Raw genomic sequence first — 18,545 nt, forward strand, 5'->3', positions numbered from 1 at the left:
GTTTAAATGACTTCACAGATCACAGTCCCCATGAAGAGTCACAAGGGCCATTTCATATCATAGGAATCCTGTCTTTTTACTGCAACTATAGTCAAAGCCCCACCCCCTGTCAAGACTCCTGAGTCATTACATCACCACAGAGAGGTATCCATCTGTCCTGCCTGGTTTTATGACAAGTTGACACAAGCTAGAATCATCAGAGAAGGAGCCTCAGTTGAGGAAATGCCTTCATGAGATTCAGTTGTAAGGCATTCTCTTAGTAAGTGATCAATGTGAGAGAGCCCAGGAACTGTGAGTGGGGTTACCCCTGGGCTGATGATCCTGGCTTCTGTAAGAACAAGGCTGAGTAAGCTATGATGAGCAACCCAATAAACAGTACCCCTCCATGGCCTCTGCCTCAGCTCCTGCCCCCAGGTTTCTGCCCTGTTTGAGTTCTTGTCCTGACTTCCTTCATTGTTGAACAGTGATATAGAAGTATAAAGCAATTAAACCCTTTTCTCGCCAATTTGCTTGTTGGTCATGGTGTTTCTTTACAGCAATAGAAATTCTAACTAAGACACCAGTCATAAATTTTATTTAATGAGCTCATGAAAGATGTTTCTATGGTCACTCATTATGTGTAGTTTTCTGTTTGTTTGTTTTTGTTTTGTTTTAAGGTAGAGTCTTTTGTAGCCCAGGGTAGCCTCAAACATACTATCTACCTGAAGATGACCTTGAACTCCTGATATTTCCACCTCTCAAGTGATGACATTGTAAGCTTGCACCACCACATCAAGTTTATTGATTTTTTTTAACCTTAGAAGTAACATAGGTTTTTATAACATTTTTTAGAAACATGCTTTTAAATTAGAATCAGTACTTATCTTATGTACCAGATAATGACTGAGGATGGATTCATTTGGTGGATGATAGTTTATGTTCCCACTGTGATGATGAAGATGTAAAAACATAAAGAATATAAGGTTTTCTAAGACGAATTTTTCTTTTTAGGTAAAAGAAATTTGATTAATTACCTCTCATAATTATCATCGATGAGATGAACTAACATGCTTCGTTAATAACTTAGTAACATTACCTTGGAGCTTAGACCCTTTTACTAACAATATGGTTTGTCACTATGTTGTGGACTTTAAAAGAAAATTAACCATTGCTCATTTACAGCAAAACAGAAACCAAATAGAAAAAAGACTACATTAGATACTGTACACAAGAAGTTCCTTTTTGTATTTGTAATTTTTATTTTAAAAACTTTACAATTCCACATATATAATGCATTTCAGCCATTCTCCCTCCCTCCCACCTTTCTGTTTTCCCTTCCAACCCCTTCAAATGCCCCTCTTTACAAGTCCCTTTCTCACATCCATATCTTTGCATTTTGTCTTGTGACCCAAAGAGTTTAACCAGAGTTGTCTATGTGGCTCTGGGTTTCAGAAATCCACTGGAGCCTAGCTGGCTCTCCTGTGAGTCTACATGTGAAATCAGTGACTGCCTCTCTCCCACAATCTACCAGTAGCCATAGTTCAGCAGAGTGGAGTACGGTCCTGTTGAGTCCCTCTCTGAATCTTGCTGTGCTGATGAGGGACACAGTCTTGTGCAGGCAGCTGTAGAGGTTGTGAGATGGACCATGGTTGAAATGGCTGTGTGTGTCCTGCCCACAATAAAGCATTTCCAGCCCTTCCTCTCATCTTGTGGCTCCTGTACTCTTTCCACTCATCTTACACACTGTCCTAAGCTTTAGAGGAGATGGTACACATGTCCTGTTTAGGGTTAAGCACTCAAGTGTCACTTACTCTCTTACGTGGAGCAGCCATGAGCCTCTGCATTCACCACATTTCATTACAGTGGGAATCTTTTCTGGGTAATGCTGATTGTAGCATTTGTCCATGAGTATAAATATAAATACTTAGAAGACAGATTGCAATCACATCTCTTTAAACAACTGTAGGAAATTTCCACCAAAGAACCTGAGACCTCTGTAGCTTGAAGTTTTTCTATGTTCTGTCCAGTCCTCCAGCTGCTCAGACCCAAATAAAAACACAGAGGCTTATATTATTTACAACTGTATGGTCTTTGGCAGACCTCTTGTTGCTAGCTCCTATATCTTAAATTAACCCATTTCTATACATTTATACCTTGCCAAGTGGCTTGTGGCTTACTGGTACATTACATTTTGCTTCTCCTGGTGGTGGCTAGCAGCGTCTCCTCTCCACCTTCTTTCTGTCTCTCTATTGGCCAATCAGTGTTTTATTTATCAACCAATCAGAATACATATATTCACAGCACACACAATGACATTCCACAACACTTCCTCTTTTCTATCTAATCAAAAGGGAAGGTTTTAACTTTAACACAGAAAAAATTACATATAATAGAACAGTTATCAAGTAAGAATTACAGTTTCAATATCTAGTCTATTTGTATTTGTCAAAATTAAAGAAAAACCTTACAGGAACTGCCAAATGTTCATGTACAAGCTATCTGAACTCCAGTGGAAATGTTAGATTTAAGGAGATTTAAAGAAGCTATAGTATCATATGGTATGCATTCTCCATCTGTAAAGCAGATGTTAAACTCGTGGTCAACTTGTAATAGAATTATCCTTCAGGACTGGAATAGTCTGTGAGGCTGCATTCTGTGCAGCAAGGTTCAGAGAGGGACTCAACAGGACCGTACTCCACTCTGCTGAACTATTGCTACTGGTAGATTGTGGGAGAGAGGCAGTCACTGATTTCACATGTATACTCACAGGACAGCCATCTAGGCTCCAGCAGATTTCTAAAACCCAGAGCCACACAGACAGCTCTGGTTAAACTCTTTGGGTCACAAGACAAAATGCAAAGATATGGATGTGTGAAAGGGACTTGTAAAGAGGAGCATTTGAAGGGGAGCCAGTTGCTTTGAAGCTGATTTTGGGTGTTGGGTGATATGGGCCATGGTGTCACTGGAGAGATTTCAGAGGGTCTTGGCTGATCAAACCATATTAGCCTGGAAGCAATCTACAGGTTCTCATCTTCTGTGGAACCAAAAGCAGAACCTCTTTTCCAAAGCAACATATCCTTAGACAAAAATTTTGAAGTCAAGATACATTTAAAATATACATATTGGTTTAACTCAGCAGCCTTTGCAATCAAATGTCTTTCTGAGTTAAAAATCCCAAAGATAATATGATCTGGACTCTGTGTGTGATTTCCATCTTTACATGGCTTATTTTTATATTACTTTTAATTTCTCTTTAAAGGCTTTATTTTTTAAAAAATTTCTATTTCTTTATATAACTGTCTATATACCTTTTCCTCTCTCTTTTAAGCCTACATACATTTTTACACACACTGTAAACTGTTTAGGGTTTATCCCATCTGAATCTGTCTTATTGTGAATCTATTGCTTTAAACTGCAGAGTGGTTAGGACAGAGAAGCAACAGCCTTGGCTGCTGACTCCACCCACCTCAGCTTTTCAACATGACAGTGGTACATTTACTGCCAGCTCTGGGGGAACCATACTCATGGATGACTCTGTGAAGCAGTGGTTTGTGGTGGTATTGTGTTCCCCAAAATATTGTGCACTCTAATAAACTTATCTGGCGTCAGAGAACAGAACAGCCACAATATTAAACATAGATGTTAGGTAGTGGTAGCACATGCCTTGAATCCTAGCATTCCAAAGGCAGAGATCCAGATCTCTGTGAGTTCAAGGTCACACTGGAAACAGCCAGGCATGGTGACTCACACCTTTAATCCCAGGAAGGATGGCTGGAAGCAGAAAGGTATTTAAGGCATGAGGACCAGGAACTAGGCTGGTTAAGTTGTTAGGCTTTTGAGCAGCAGTTCAGCTGAGATCTATTTGGATGAGGACTCAGAGGCTTCCAGTCTGAGGAAACAGGATCAGCTGAGGAACTGCTGAAGTAAGGAAGCTATGGTTTGTTCTGCTTCTCTGATCTTCCCGCATTCACCCCAATACCTGGCTTCAGGTTTGATTTTATTAATAAGACCGTTTAAGATTCATGCTACAGTGGTTCTACATTTTCATCCAATAGCGTGTAGCCAAAAAACCTTTTCTTTCTTTCCTTTTTCTTTGTGTGTGTGTGTGTGTGTGTGTGTGTGTGTGTGTGTGTGTGTATGTGTGTGTGTGTGTGTGTGTGGACTAGCAAAAGCTATATCCACCATACACCATGGTACATGACTTAGATACACCTCTGTGTCCCACAGCAGGATTCTGCCATGCTACACTCAAGTCCCCGCATGCCTCAAACCCATCATAATGTAGTTCAAGCTCACAGGCCACAGCTGGCCTGAAGGACACACTAGGAAGCTGGTTTTGCTCAGTTTTAGAATTTTGGTTTTTTTGAGGTTTTTTTGTTGGTGGTATTTGTTTGGTTTTTTGTTTGTTTTTTGTTTTGGCTAGATTTACATGGGAAAAAATTTGCTGCTATAGAAACCAGTCTTCAGCAGGCCAGGAATCAGGAATTGAAGGGAAGCCACCCCAGGAAATGAAGGACTAATCACTCCATTGACTTTTCTGTCTGTGACTGTAAACCTTAATTCTCTTAGTCCAGCCAAAAGGGAATTACACACACACACACACACACACACACACACACACACACACACACACACACATCTCCAACATGTCAGCTTCTCACTTAGGGTGATGATAAATAGCAAGCCTTCAGCAGAGCAGGTGAACTACTGGACAGACAAACAGACACACTAGGACTTTTCTGAGGGTCAAAGCTTAGTTCTTCATTTTATTATTGTTTCCATTGCTATTGGTGAAGTTATTAAGGCCACTCCATGTAGTTAAAAGGGAGGTTTATTTTGTGGGGTAACTTACAAGTGAAGGGATAGTGTACAGGGTCTGGGAAAGGCATGGCGCAGTCCAGAGGTGTTCTCTGGAGAACTCTGCTTGGTCTACCTCCAGCGTCCAGGGTCCAGGAACTAAGAGAGCCTGTGCATCTGGAACTCGGGTCTTCAGGGTCCTCTCTCAGCCCCCCCTTGTAGGTGTGACCTTTACCAAAGCCTCAATGGGGGTTAAAGCTTCCAAGTCAAAGCTGGAATGGCTTCCCACTACACATTGCTTATTCTATTATATCCTTTTTTCTGTTCTGTTCTTCTACCCTGGCATTTCCCTTCTTTCTCTTTCCTAGTGACTTCCTTCTCACTACTTCCTGATGACTTCCTAATGTCTTCCTTCTAAATTCTGTATTTTTTCCCTTACAGCTTCTATACCCCAGGAGACTCTTTCAAGAAAAATAAAAATTACAATGTAGTTACAGTGAAAATTACAATGTAGTTACAGTTTAAGTGAATGATTACAATGAATACAAGTTTAAAAAAAAGCATGTTTCCCATTTCCCTTACATGATTAAACATTTTACGTATTACAAGTGAAAAACAAATAGTCCCCAAGCACCCACATTTTAAACATTTTTCTTTTAAAACTCTCCTAGATCAGGAGCCTTTCAGCCATAACTGCTAACACAGACAGTAGTTTTTTACAATTGCCATAAAATAGATAACTAGTTTCATTTTCATATTTTAGAGTTTGCCCAATTATTTTAACTAACCATCCAATTCTTTGTTTTCTAGTTACATGAAGTATTATTTAAAGCTTTGTTTTAGCTATGATGCACTCCAAACTCCATGAACACATTTTCCAATACCGAAAAGATCTTGAGCTAATTCCTCTGACTCTATTGTTTTCCTTAATCATTCACCTAAACCACAGTCTATAGGCTCCTCAAGAGAAACTCTTAAGTCCCAGGTGATGACACTTCCTTGGTCCTATTTTCTATGCTCTGCAGCCCTAATTCATCAGGGGCGAGGTCAACACTATATCTTATGTTTACCTATAATAAATTTCCCACTAAACTCACCTCTATCATAATCCCTTACTACATGTGTTAAAAACCCTTAATCATCAAAATTCTATTTAAACTACCACTACTATTGTATAAAATCATTACTTCAGTTAAACAGTACAGGTCGGGAGGAAATCATCTTCATAATAATCCACAGTTAAAATGCCCAATAGAACAGGAAATTTCCATGAGATAATCACATTACATTTAAGGCAGTGGAGATCCCCCACCACCATTCATACCATGCCAGATACCAGAGAAATACAGCAGCAGCAAACATGTAAAGGCACAGCACTAGCAAGAGACATTCTGAAACCAAAGCCCTCAGGGCCTTGCCTATCAGAGATTCACCCATCAGTGCCTTGCATTCTGGTGGGCCAAACTCCTGAATTCAAGTGCTCCCTGATGTTCCTTTGACATGGCCACCAGCATAGTTTTATTTTTTTAAATGTCAGATTAATTCAAAGAAAGGGGAAGAGTGATTTTAAAATGTCTCTTTTTCTTAAAAGCTAATAACTGCACATAGGTAATTGATAAGGAGACAATCATTATACAAGCTAAGGCCACATGATTATTCCAGAAACTCCATGTTGAGAGGAAGACTTCATGGAGATAGAGAGAAACCAGGTGCTAGGAAGTTCCCAGGAATCCCCAGGGAGGTCCCTAACTTGGACTACTAGGAATAGTGGAAAGGGTGCCTGAACTGAACTGCTTACCCCAGAGATCAGATTAGTGAATACCCTAACTGTTATCACAGAACTTTTCTTCAATGACTGATGGAAGCAGATGAACAGATCCACAGCCAGGCACCAGGCTGAGCTCCAGGAGTGCAGTCAGGGAGAGAGAAGAAGGATTCCATGAACAAGTGCACCAAGATCATAATGGGGAAACCTGCAGAGACGACCAAACCAAACTAGTGGGAGCTCATGAAAGTTGGGTCAAGGGCTGTGGAGGTGGGATCAGAATCCATCTCTGGTGCCTGAGTGGGCTTTTTGGATCCCACTGCCTATGATGGGAAACCTCTCACAGCCTTGAGGGGGAGGGGCTTGGACTTGCCTCTTCTGGATGTGCCTCCTCATGGGAGGCCTTGCCTTCTTGTGGGGAGGAATTGGGTGTGGATTGGGAGGGAGAGGTGGGGGAGGCGATGGGGAAGACAGAGATCTTTGGTGTGTAAAATGAGTGGAAAATTTTTCTTAATAAAAAAATTAAATAATAAATAAATCATACCAAAAAATAATGTCAAATTAATTCAAGGAATGTGGAAGAGTGATTTAAAAATGTCTCTTTTTATTAAGAGCTAATAACTGTACATAGTTAATTGATAAGAAGATAATTGTTATACAAGCTAAGACAACATGATTCTTCCAGAAGCCCCATGATGAGCGATCAAAGCCCTGGATCATCAAAAATTCTTCACCAGTACATCTGTAATTCAACACACACACAAATAATGTCAAAGATTATTCAGTACATTCACTGTTGCTTCTTTTTTAAAACTCATAGTTTCAACACATCATTAAAAATTCCTCTTGGCCGGGCGATGGTGGCGCACACCTTTAATCCCAGCACTCAGGAGGCAGAGGCAGGCAGATCTCTGTGAGTTCGAGGCCAGCCTGGGCTACCAAGTGAGTTCCAGGAAAGGCGCAAAGCTACACAAGAGAAACCCTGTCTCAGGGGGAAAAAAAAATCCTCTTTATATTCAATTGACGGTAGTAATGAAGTACTTAGAATTTTGTTATATATTATGTCAATATAACCTACTTGTATTAGGTCACTTTGTTGATATAAAAAACATCCAAAGAGGCATAGCTATCACATTTATTTAAATGCATAGAGGAAGTAGGCTCAGTAAAGTAGGCTGAGTTAAGAGAGTCACACTAACGTCCAACTTTGTAGTCTTCAAGGTGTCATCCACTTATAAATCTACAGTGCTGCTCTCTCTTCAAAGGGCAAAGGCATGGGTGAAGTCCACATTTCTCCCGAAGTGGAAAACCTCAGCTTCCTAATGACACACAGACACTCTAAGAGATCAAAGCTTTGTGCAGTTCAGCTGACTCAGTGGACAGTCATGCAATAAACACACCATCAAATTCTAGACTGAGGACCAGAGAGACTAAGGGTTTCTGACAGGAGTCTGTCCATTCCTGTCATGCACTCTACTAAGGGAGCATGACAACCACGGATGCTCAGCTATGGAACATCCCCAGCAGCCCATGGCTACAGACAGAGCCTGGGTAGCAGTTGGAGCACAGCAGGATGCAGGGGCCTTGACACAGGTTAGAAAAGCTGCTATTGCTAAAAGTTCTGAATACAATTACCACCTGTGTATCTCCATCTCTGTGTGTCTCCATCCCTGTGTGTCTCCATATCTGTGTGTCTCCATCTCTGTGTATATCCATCTCTGTGTGTCTCCATCTCTGTGTATATCCATTTCCTTGTGTCTCTTAGAATTTAACAGTCTTCAAATCTGCTGAAAGGGCAGATTTCTTATTCCTCTTGTAAGGACAATTCTTTTGTGAGTATGAAGTCTGTGGAGGGCCCACCTCTGGTTTCACTTTACCCATCCCCATCATTCTGACAAGAAACTGGTAAGGAATTTGTATTAGAAGGATGGCAGACCACACCAGGAGAGAGGAGATATCAGAAATAAGATGTCCCCGCTTTTTTGTTTTCTTATCAGTAATTCAAACATAATTTGGTTTACTATTATTCATTATTATTTTGAACATCCAAGAGAGATTTAAAACATCAGCATATTCCTCTCTCACTTATATATCAAAATCAAATTAATGAGAGCAATTGTAGAAAGAGAAGGTATTGTAACTTTAGAATAATATACTTTAATTTTATTAAATTTTTTGTTTCTATTTTAATGATATTAAACATAAATAATATTTCCTTCTTAAGATAGTGAAATATGTGTTTCTTTCATTGTAGGACATGTCCTCTGGTAGGACATTTTACACACACACACACACACACACACACACACACACACACACACACACACACGGCAGCCATTGATTTCTTGAAGTCCTTTAGAGTGTGAGGCAGAGGGAAACCCTGAATGCTTACAGGCAAAGGTCAGTCCTTTTGGCCCTTGCTGCCCTGATGTTCTTGGGCTCTGCTCACAGGTACCATAGTCTGCTGTGGGATGGTCTGTATGTCAAATCTGTTGCTTTGATTGGTCAATAAATAAAACACTGATTGGCCAGTGGCCAGGCAGGAGGAAGTATAGGTGGGACAAGGAGGAGAAGAATTCTGGGAAGTGGAAGGCTGAGTCAGAGACACTGCCAGCCACTGCCATGACAAGCCACATGTGAAGACACTGGTAAGCCACCAGCCACATGGCAAGGTATAGATTTATGGAAATGGATTAATATAAGCTATAAGAACAGTTAGCAAGAAGCCTGCCACGGCCATACAGTTTGTAAGCAATATAAGTCTCTGTGTTTACTTGGTTGGGTCTGAGTGGCTGTGGGACTGGCGGGTGACAAAGATTTGTCCTGACTGTGGGCAAGGCAGGAAAACTCTGTGTGTCCTTGTTAACTATCAGAGCAGCCTAGGTCAAACTCAAATGTTCTGAAACAAGGAACTCAAAGCCACATTCAAGACACTAAAATCATTTTTAAAAGCCCCCAAAGAACCCTTTCTGCACATTCTATACCTTAGAGCAGTGGGATTAAAACACATCCATGTGTGCACTGGTTACAGTGATTCTCTCTGGGGAACTGGGAGAGGACAGAGTGTTAACCCTGAAAGGATCGTTTCCCCTCTAGGCCTAGGATCATTCTATGTCCCCATTATGACACTGAACTCAGGCTTACATTACGTAGTTCTGACATCTACTGACTTCTGCTATGTTATGTTCTGTACAGAAGTTTTGTCCCAGGAATTCATTGTGTTGCAAAGCCTGTAACACAAACAGGAACAGAGAAAGGCAAATAGTTTAACATTTCCATAAGTTTCCAAAGAATAAAAACAACTATAAAATCAAATTCAATCTTGACTGTAATTTGCAAAAAAAAAAAAAAAATTTAAACAAACAAAACCCTCACTAAGTTCAGTCTGCCCAGCAAAGCAGTGCCCCTCCCCCACACTCAGGAGGGTTAGGATTGAAATGATGGGGCTTCCCAACTACTAAGAGGTGGACTCTCCAACTAGATTACTTCAGGCACCTCCTTCTCTGCCCAGTCCATAACCATGTAAACACTGATATTAAAACAATACCATTGATTTATAGTAACAATATTTCTTGCTTCTTTTCATCAAAACCAGTTGTGATCATGGGAGTGAGAAAGTCTATTAAGACACACTTTACTGCAGAGAAAATTTGGCAAATCCACTATGTCTATGGCTATCACATGGATTCTATAGTTTTAATTTCCTGATATAAACTATATATCTTAGTCCCGGATCCTTTCATTATTACTGTATTGAATAGAGTCACAAATGCATACTTCTCATTATATCATCTATCTTTCCTCTTTACCCTGGGGTTTTTCTCACCCTTTATGTCTCTCAAATAACACGTGACTGGGGAAAACCCAAATGACTCACTGACCTTTGGCTAGAATTAACAGGAAAGTTCTCATCTTTTGCTCCTGGAAGGAAAATCCTGGACAGCTGCTGGTTAGAGATTACAGCTGGGGAAAGGATTTGGCTGGGATTCATTTCAGTTGCTAAAATTGGAGACCCCAAGTACAGTCACAGAAGGACAACTTACTGTAAATCCATAATGAGGAATGTTGAAGTACTGAATCCATGAGAGCCCAGGTACTAAGCTTTCTGAATATATTGACAGACCTGAGAAAATCTATGAAGAGCAAAATCATGAATTAGAACCAGTCAAGTGATTAAGAATTCTAACCAAGATCCCCACTCTTCAAGACCCCTATATCCTACTGACCATTTCTGCTCAGACCAGTTCTTTAAAACATTCTTTCAGTAAACTCTACACAGAATTCTTTACTGTGAAAAGCCAAGGCTCTTTGTGCTTTTTAAAAGAAGGACCTGCCACCCCTTTCTGTAGGAGCTAAAGCTTACAGATATTATGTTGTCTTTAAAATGGCATGCAGCCTATGAACATTCTTTAAATTTTAAATACTTCCATCCTATATAATTAAAATGCTCTTTAGATTCCTTGTAATATCTAATTTGTGTAGGGGATGACGATATTCAGAGCAGAAGTGTCATTTGTTTCATAATTTTCAATATATGATTGGTTGAATCTCTGACAATATGACAGGCCAACCGCAGTGACTATACTAATAAAACTCCTGCCATCTAGGAACATATGCTAGAAGAACACGGTCTTGTCTCATTTTATATCAACTTGATACAAACTAAATTCACTGGAGAGTGGGGAACCTCAAGACACTAGAAATGTCTCTAGGGAGGAGCTTGATCCTACCTCTACTTGATGTACCATGTTTTGTTCAAAGAGGCCTGCCCTTTTCTGAATGGGGGAGGAGTAAATGTGGAGGGAGGGAGAAAGAAATTGGGGGAGAACAGGAGAAATGGAGGGGGGAGAAACTGTGGTTGGTATGTAAAATAAATAAAAAATTAATTAAATAAAATTAAATAAAAAATAAAATGTCTCTATAAGATCATCTGTAGGCAAGCCAGTGGGCATTTTCTTAATTAGCCATTGATGTGACAGTACCTAGCCCAATTGTGGATGTGACTATCCCTGCTCTGGCCATTCTAGTTTCTAGAAGAAAGAAGGCTGAGTGAGCCATTAGAACAACCAGTAGGCAGCACCCCTCCATGGTCTCTGCATCAGCTCTTGCCTCCAGGCTCCTACCCATTTGAGTTCCCATTCTGACTTCCTTCAATGATGAGCAGTGATGTGGAAGTGCAAGCCAAATAAACCCTTTCCTCTCCAACTTGCTTTTTAGTCATGGTGTTTCATCACAGCAATAGAAACCCTAAGTAGGACATGTGCTGGTCATCAAATACCCACTTCTACTTCCAAGGATCAATAAGTCTTGTTATTTATAAGAGTTTTGACTTTCTACTCATGACTTTAGGAATAATTTTTGGATTCAGTTAAAATACCACCTTAAGACAACTTCAAGCTTAAAACAGATAAATCACACAATGTGGTGAAGAGCAGCAGAAAATGTACCCAATCCCCATTTAAAAACAGTACAAAAGTCAGAACCACAATAGAGAAGACAGAAAGCACTGATGGGGAGGAACAAGAGGCAATTATGAGGTTCACATAAAACTTGTCCTGTCTAAAGTACAATAGAATTTGCAAAGCAATGACTGTGTGTGCATGCATTCAGACTGCACCTGACAAAATGCTTTAAAAAATATTTGGCATCATAACTAGTTTTTAAGGTTTCATTTAGAAACTTTGTACAATAACCAGTTGTCTTAGTTCCTCTCCTGTGGCTGTGATAAAACACCATGACAAACATAGAAAAGTCGGGAGCTTTTCTAAGCACAAATTACAAACATATGGAAAAGAAATGAAGGAAACAATCTCATTCACAAAAATCTCAAAAGGGGGGATTAGTGGGGGGTCTTGGAATAAACTAACCAAATGTAATACTTGTTCAATAAAAGCTTTAAGACACTGGGGAAAAAAGATATTGAAGATACTGGACAATAGACAGATCTCCCATCCTTATAGATTGGTAGGATAAAAATTATGAAAATACACATCCTACCAAAAGCAACAAACTTTTTTATTGCACTCTTCATCAAAATTTCAATACAATTCCAAGAAATTGAAAAACAATACTAAATTTCATATGGAAATACAAAAGACCCAAGTTAGGGGAACAATCCTTAACAACAATAAAACTGTGAAATAATCCATCCCCCTGTTGTAGGAGAAATAATTCATCTTCTCTATGTATAAGAGACTTTCTGTGTGCCTGCCTGAACATCTGGGAACAAGAGCAACAGACTCTGGCAAACTTGAGCTTAGGGATGTGCTGTGGGATGTCCTTCTGTATGTTGTGAATGTGTGTTGCTCTCATTGTTAATAATAAAGTTAATTGGCTGGTAAGTAGAGAGGAAATATGGACAGGACAACCAAGCTAAGGAAGGAAAAGGGTGGTGGGGTCGGGCAGATGCCAGCCAGCCAGTGAGGAAGACATGTAAAAAATGAACAAGTCATCAACCATGTGGATAAACATAGATAAGAATTATGGGTTAATTTAAATATACTAGCTAGTTAGAAATAAGCCTGAACTAACAGCCAGGCATTTATAATTAATGTAAGCCTGTGGGTGGTTATTCTAGAATTGGTGAGCAGGAGAGAACTGTCTGTTTACAGAAATGTTCTGCCATACAAATGTAGCAGTCACTTCTTGGGCACATGTGCTGTACAGTTAACACAGTTTACCCAAGTATTCAAGCCTCTACATCAGTTTAATAAGCACATTATCAAAAGTAAAAACAAAGTGAACTCTAACAACACTATGTCATTTAGGTAATGAGGTATAGTTAGGTTCGTTTTGAGAATTAATTTTAAAGATTGCCTGGATGATCCAAAGGGGACAAATTGGGACACATGTACCTATCCATCAGAGAAAGCTTTCTGGTTTTATTTTATTTATTTGTTTGTTTGTTTGTTTGTTTGTTTGTTTGTTTTCTTAGGTCTTTGTTTTATTTGCTGAGAGATGCTGGTAGAAATGGCTTTACCAGAGGCAATTGGAGTATACAGCAGGTAACAACTAGTATTCAACAGGTCGACCTAGCAGGTGAATAACTCTCTGATGTGGAGCCCCACTTGGCAAAGCTATGGAGTCACTGACTATAAATGACTGGTTGCTTCTGTCTGTAATTGTTCTCATGTGCCACTGCATTGCTTACCTAAAAACAAAACAAAACAAAAACACAGCTCTGGGGTTCCTTCCACAGCCCATTGGTCGTGTATTTTATATCTTTTGGGCAGACATACTGCTGTGGATGGTCAGGAAGATGATTTCTCCTTAAGCTGCATAATTCTGATGAGCAGAAATAATATCAGAATATTTTTCATAACTGATATAGGAAAGTAACAGTATTCTCAGCTACAAAGAGAGCTAATTTTAGACTTTAGAACAAATTCAAAACATATTAGATGACCCCGCAAATAATAATACTCAAGGACAAATTCCCAAGTGTCTGTTAAACCAAAGTCAGGCTGACATCATTAAGACATAACCATTCTGCCCCTGACTTCCCTTCTAGACCAAAGGATCTTCTTGTCTAGGCCCCCCGGCAGCCCCTGCAATCTCCACACCCTGCCCCCACTCCCATCTGCCTGAGACCCCAGCCACTTCCTGAAACTCAGAGACCTGTCCCCAGCTCCCATCCTGCCCCTGACTTCCCTTCTGAACCAGAGGTGAGCACCTGGGCCCAGCCTTGACCTCATCCCTTGGCACCAGCCACTCCAGGGAAGACCTACCCAAGTTGGCACCAGGTTCTGGCCACCGGGCAGGTCTCCTTCTAGCCCCACTGGGAGGGATCCCCTTTTCCAAGCCCCCCCCAGCAGCCCCTGCAATCTCCACGCCCTGCCCCCACGCCCATCTGCCCAAGACCCCAGCCACTTCCTGGGACTTAGAGACTGGCCCCCAGCAACCATCCTTAACTGGACTTCCCCTCTGGACCAGAGAGGGCTCCCATCTTGCCCTGGACTTCCCTTCTGGACAAGAGCTAACATCCTGACCTGGACTTCCCTTCTGGACAAGAGCACACATCCTATCCCGGACTTCCTGTCTGGACAAAAGCTCCCATCTTGCCCCAGACTTCCCGTCTAGATAAGAGCTTCCATTGTACCTGGGAGTTCCCATTTGGACAAGAGAGCTCCCATCTGGACAAGAGAGAGAGACTTCCTGAATCTGTCAGCTCTGTCTGAACCAAGTGCACTGATAAGAAAAAGAACAAACCAAAAGGAGATGGGCAGACGTCAAGGCAGAAGTACATACAACAAAATGAAGAGCAATACAGCATCACCAGAACCTAGCCTGCCTCCAACATCTAGACCTGAACATCAAAACTTGGAAGAAGCAGAAGAAAACAGCCTTATGAATAACATCATGAAGAAGGTAGAGGCTTGTGTAGAGGAAAAGACAAAAAAAATGGGAAGAACGCTGTAAACAACTAGAGGAAAGGGCAAACAAATTAGAAGAAAACAATAAAGTCCTGGAAGAAAACAATAAAGTCCTGGAAGAAAACAATAAAGTACTGGAAGAAAACAATAAAGTACTGAAAGAAAATCATGAAAAAGCAATGAAACAAATAAAGGAAACAGTCCAAGACCTGAAAAGGGAAATAGAAAAAATAAAGAAGACACAAACAGAGGGAATGCTGGAAGTAGAAAATCTGAGTAAAAGATCAGGAACTTCAGATGCAAGTATAACCAACAGAATGCAAGGATGGAAGAGAGGATCTCTGGCATTGAAGATACAGTAGAAGAAATAGTTTCATCAGTCAAAGAAAACACTAAAGCCAACAAAGTCATGAACCAAAATGTCCAAGAATTATGGGACACCATGAAAAGACCAAACCTATGAATTATAAGGATAGAAGAAGGTGAAGAATACCAACTCAAAGGCACAGAAAATATATTCAACAAAATCATAGAAGAAAACTTTCCCAACTTAAAGAAGGAAATGGCTATGAAGATACAAGAAGCCTATAGAACACCAAACAGACTAGACCCCCCCAAAAAAGTCCCCTCGACACATAATAATTAAACAACTAAATATACAGAACAAAGAAAGAATATTAAGAGCAGCAAAGGAAAAAGGCCAAGTGACCTATAAAGGTAAACCCATCAGAATAACACCCGATTTCTCAATGGAGACTTTGAAAGCCAGAAGGACCTGGACAGATGTAATGCAGACACTAAGAGACCATGGATGTCAGCCCAGACTAATATACCCAGCAAAACTTTCAATCATCATAGACGGAATGAACAAGACATTCCAAGACAAAGCCAGATTTAAACAATACCTATCCACAAACCCAGGCCTACAAAAAGCACTAGAAGGAAAATTCCAACCAAAGGAAGTCAGATACACACTCAAAAACACAGGCAATAGATAAAGCCACAGCAGTAAACCCGAAAGAAGAGAAGTACACACACACTACTACCAAAAATAACAGGGATGAACAATCACTGGTCATTAATATCCCTTAATGTCAACAGACTTAATTCACCTATAAAAAGACATAGGCTTACAGAATGGATACGAAAGCAAGACCCATCTTTCTGCTGCATACAAGAAACACATCTCAAATTCAAAGACAGACACTACCTAAGAATAAAAGGCTGGGAAAAGACTTTCCAATCAAATGGTCTTAAGAAACAAGCAGGGGTAGCCATCCTGATATCCAACAAAATAGACTTCAAACTAAAATCAATCAAAAGAGATCAAGAAGGGCATTACATACTCATCACAGGAAAGATCCACCAAGATGAAGTTTCAATTCTGAACATTTATGCCCCAAACACAAGGGCACCCACATATGTAAAAGAAACATTACTAAAGCTAAACCACATATAAAATCCCACACATTAATAGTGGGAGATCTCAACACCCCACTTTCACCACTGGACAGATCTCCCAAATCGAAACTTAACAGAGAAATAAAGGACTTAACTGATATCATGACCCAATTGGACCTAATAGATATCTACAGAACATTCCATCCTAACAAAAAAGAATATACCTTCTTCTCAGCACCCCATGGAACTTTCTCTAAAATCGACCACATACTTGGCCAGAAAGCAAATGTCAACAGATACAAAACAATTGGAATAACCTCCTGTGTTCTATCAGACCACCATGGTTTAAAGTTAGATTTCAACAACAACAAAAACTACAGAAAACCTACAATCTCATGGAAACTGAATAATGCTCAACTGAATCACCAATGGGTTAAGGAAGAAATAAAAAAAGAAATTAAAGACTTCCTAGAGATCAACGAAAATGAAGACACCACATCCCCAAACTTATGGGACACTATGAAAGCAGTGCTAAGAGGGAAATTCATAGCACTAAATTCCCACATAAAGAAGTTGGAGAAATCTCACACTAACAGCACACCTGAAAGCTCTAGAACAAAAAGAAGCAAAGTCTCCCAGGAAGAATAGACACCAGGAAATTATCAAAGTGAGAGGTGAAATTAATAAATTAGAAACTAAGAGAATAGTACAAAAAATTAATGAAACAAAGAATTGGTTCTTTGAGAAAATCAACAAGATAGACAAGCCCTTATCCAAACTAACCAAAAGACAGAGAGAGAGAAACCAAATCAACAAAATCAGAAATGAAAAGGGGGACATAACAACAGACATTGAGGAAATCCAGAGAATTATCAGGTCATATTTCAAAAACCTCTACTCCACAAAACTGGAAAACCTAAAAGAAATGGATAATTTTCTGGATAGGTACCACATACCTAAGTTAAATCAAGACCAGATAAACTATTTAAATAGTCCAATAACCCCTAAGGAAATAGAAACAGTCATTAAAAGTCTCCCAACCAAAAAATCCCAGGGCCAGATGGTTTCAGTGCAGAATTCTACCAGATCTTCAAAGAAGAGTTAATACCAATACTCTCTAAATTGTTCCACATAATAGAAACAGAAGGAACATTACCAAACTCCTTCTATGAGGCTACAATTACCCTAATCTTAAACCAAACAAGGATGCAACAAAGAAAGAGAACTACAGACCGATCTCCCTCATGAACATTGACGAAAAAATACTCAATAAAATACTGGCAAACAGACTCCAAGAACACATCAGAACAATTATCCACCATGATCAAGTAGGCTTCATCCCAGGGATGCAAGGGTGGTTCAACATACGAAAGTCCATCAATGTAATACACCATATAAACAAACTCAAAGAAAAAAAACACATGATCACCTCACTAGATGCAGAAAAGACATTTGACAAAATCCAACACTCCTTCATGATAAAAGTCTTGGAGCGATCAGGAATACAGGGAACATACCTAAACATAATAAAGGCAATTTACAGCAAGCCAACAGCCAACATCAAATTAAATGGAGAGAAACTCAAAGCAATTCCACTAAAATCAGGAATGAGGCAAGGCTGTCCACTCTCCCCATACTTATTCAATATAGTACTTGAAGTTCTAGCCAGAGCAATAAGACAACATAAGGAGATTAAGGGGATACAAATTGGAAAGGAAGAAGTCAAGCTTTCCCTATTTGTAGGTGACATGATAGTATACTTGAGAGAACCCAAAGATTCCACCCAGGAACTGATAAAATTTATCAACACCTTCAGCAACATAGCAGGATACAAGATCAACTCAAAAAAATCAGTAGCCCTCCTATATACAATGGACAAAGAAGCTGAGAAGGAAATCAGAGATACATCACCCTTACAATAGCCACAAATGACATAAAATACCTTGGGGTAACACTAACCAAGCAAGTGAAGGACCTATATGACAAGAACTTTAAGTCCCTGAAAAAAGAAATTGAAGAAGATGTCAGAAAATGGAAAGATCTCCCATGCTCATGGATAGGCAAGACCAATATAGTAAAAATGGCAATTTTACCAAAAGCAATCTACAGATTCAATGCAATCCCTATCAAAATACCAACACAATTCTTCACAAACCTGGAAAGAATAATACTCAACTTCATATGGAAAAACAAAAAACCCAGGATAGCCAAAAGAATCCTGTACAATAAAA

General features: G+C 39.8%; 1 protein-coding gene across 11 annotated transcripts in view; it reads right to left on the reverse strand.

Annotated features, from left to right (window-relative positions):
• Positions 1-4,794: 4,794 nt before the first annotated feature.
• Positions 4,795-18,545, reverse strand: part of LOC102918786 (ATP-binding cassette sub-family G member 3-like) — a 184,310-nt gene continuing 170,559 nt past the window's right edge. For 7 of the 11 annotated variants that reach the window (XR_013043071.1, XM_076546843.1, XM_076546839.1 and 4 more), the window contains 3 exons: positions 10,585-10,674; positions 9,686-9,771; positions 4,795-7,283 (listed from right to left, as the gene is read on the reverse strand). Coding sequence is in view for 7 of the 11 variants with exons in the window: in XM_076546843.1 (XP_076402958.1) it covers positions 7,130-7,283; positions 9,686-9,771; positions 10,585-10,674 (330 nt within the window). In the remaining 4 variants the exon portion in view is untranslated. Of the gene's footprint in view, positions 7,284-8,179; positions 8,326-8,825; positions 9,590-9,685; positions 9,772-10,584; positions 10,675-18,545 lie in introns of those variants that run through there. The other 4 variants (XR_013043072.1, XR_013043070.1, XR_013043073.1 and 1 more) reach the window with 2 other exon arrangements.

The sequence above is a fragment of the Peromyscus maniculatus genome, chromosome 10 (genome assembly GCF_049852395.1).
Source record: "Peromyscus maniculatus bairdii isolate BWxNUB_F1_BW_parent chromosome 10, HU_Pman_BW_mat_3.1, whole genome shotgun sequence".
Lineage (NCBI taxonomy): Eukaryota > Metazoa > Chordata > Mammalia > Rodentia > Cricetidae > Peromyscus > Peromyscus maniculatus.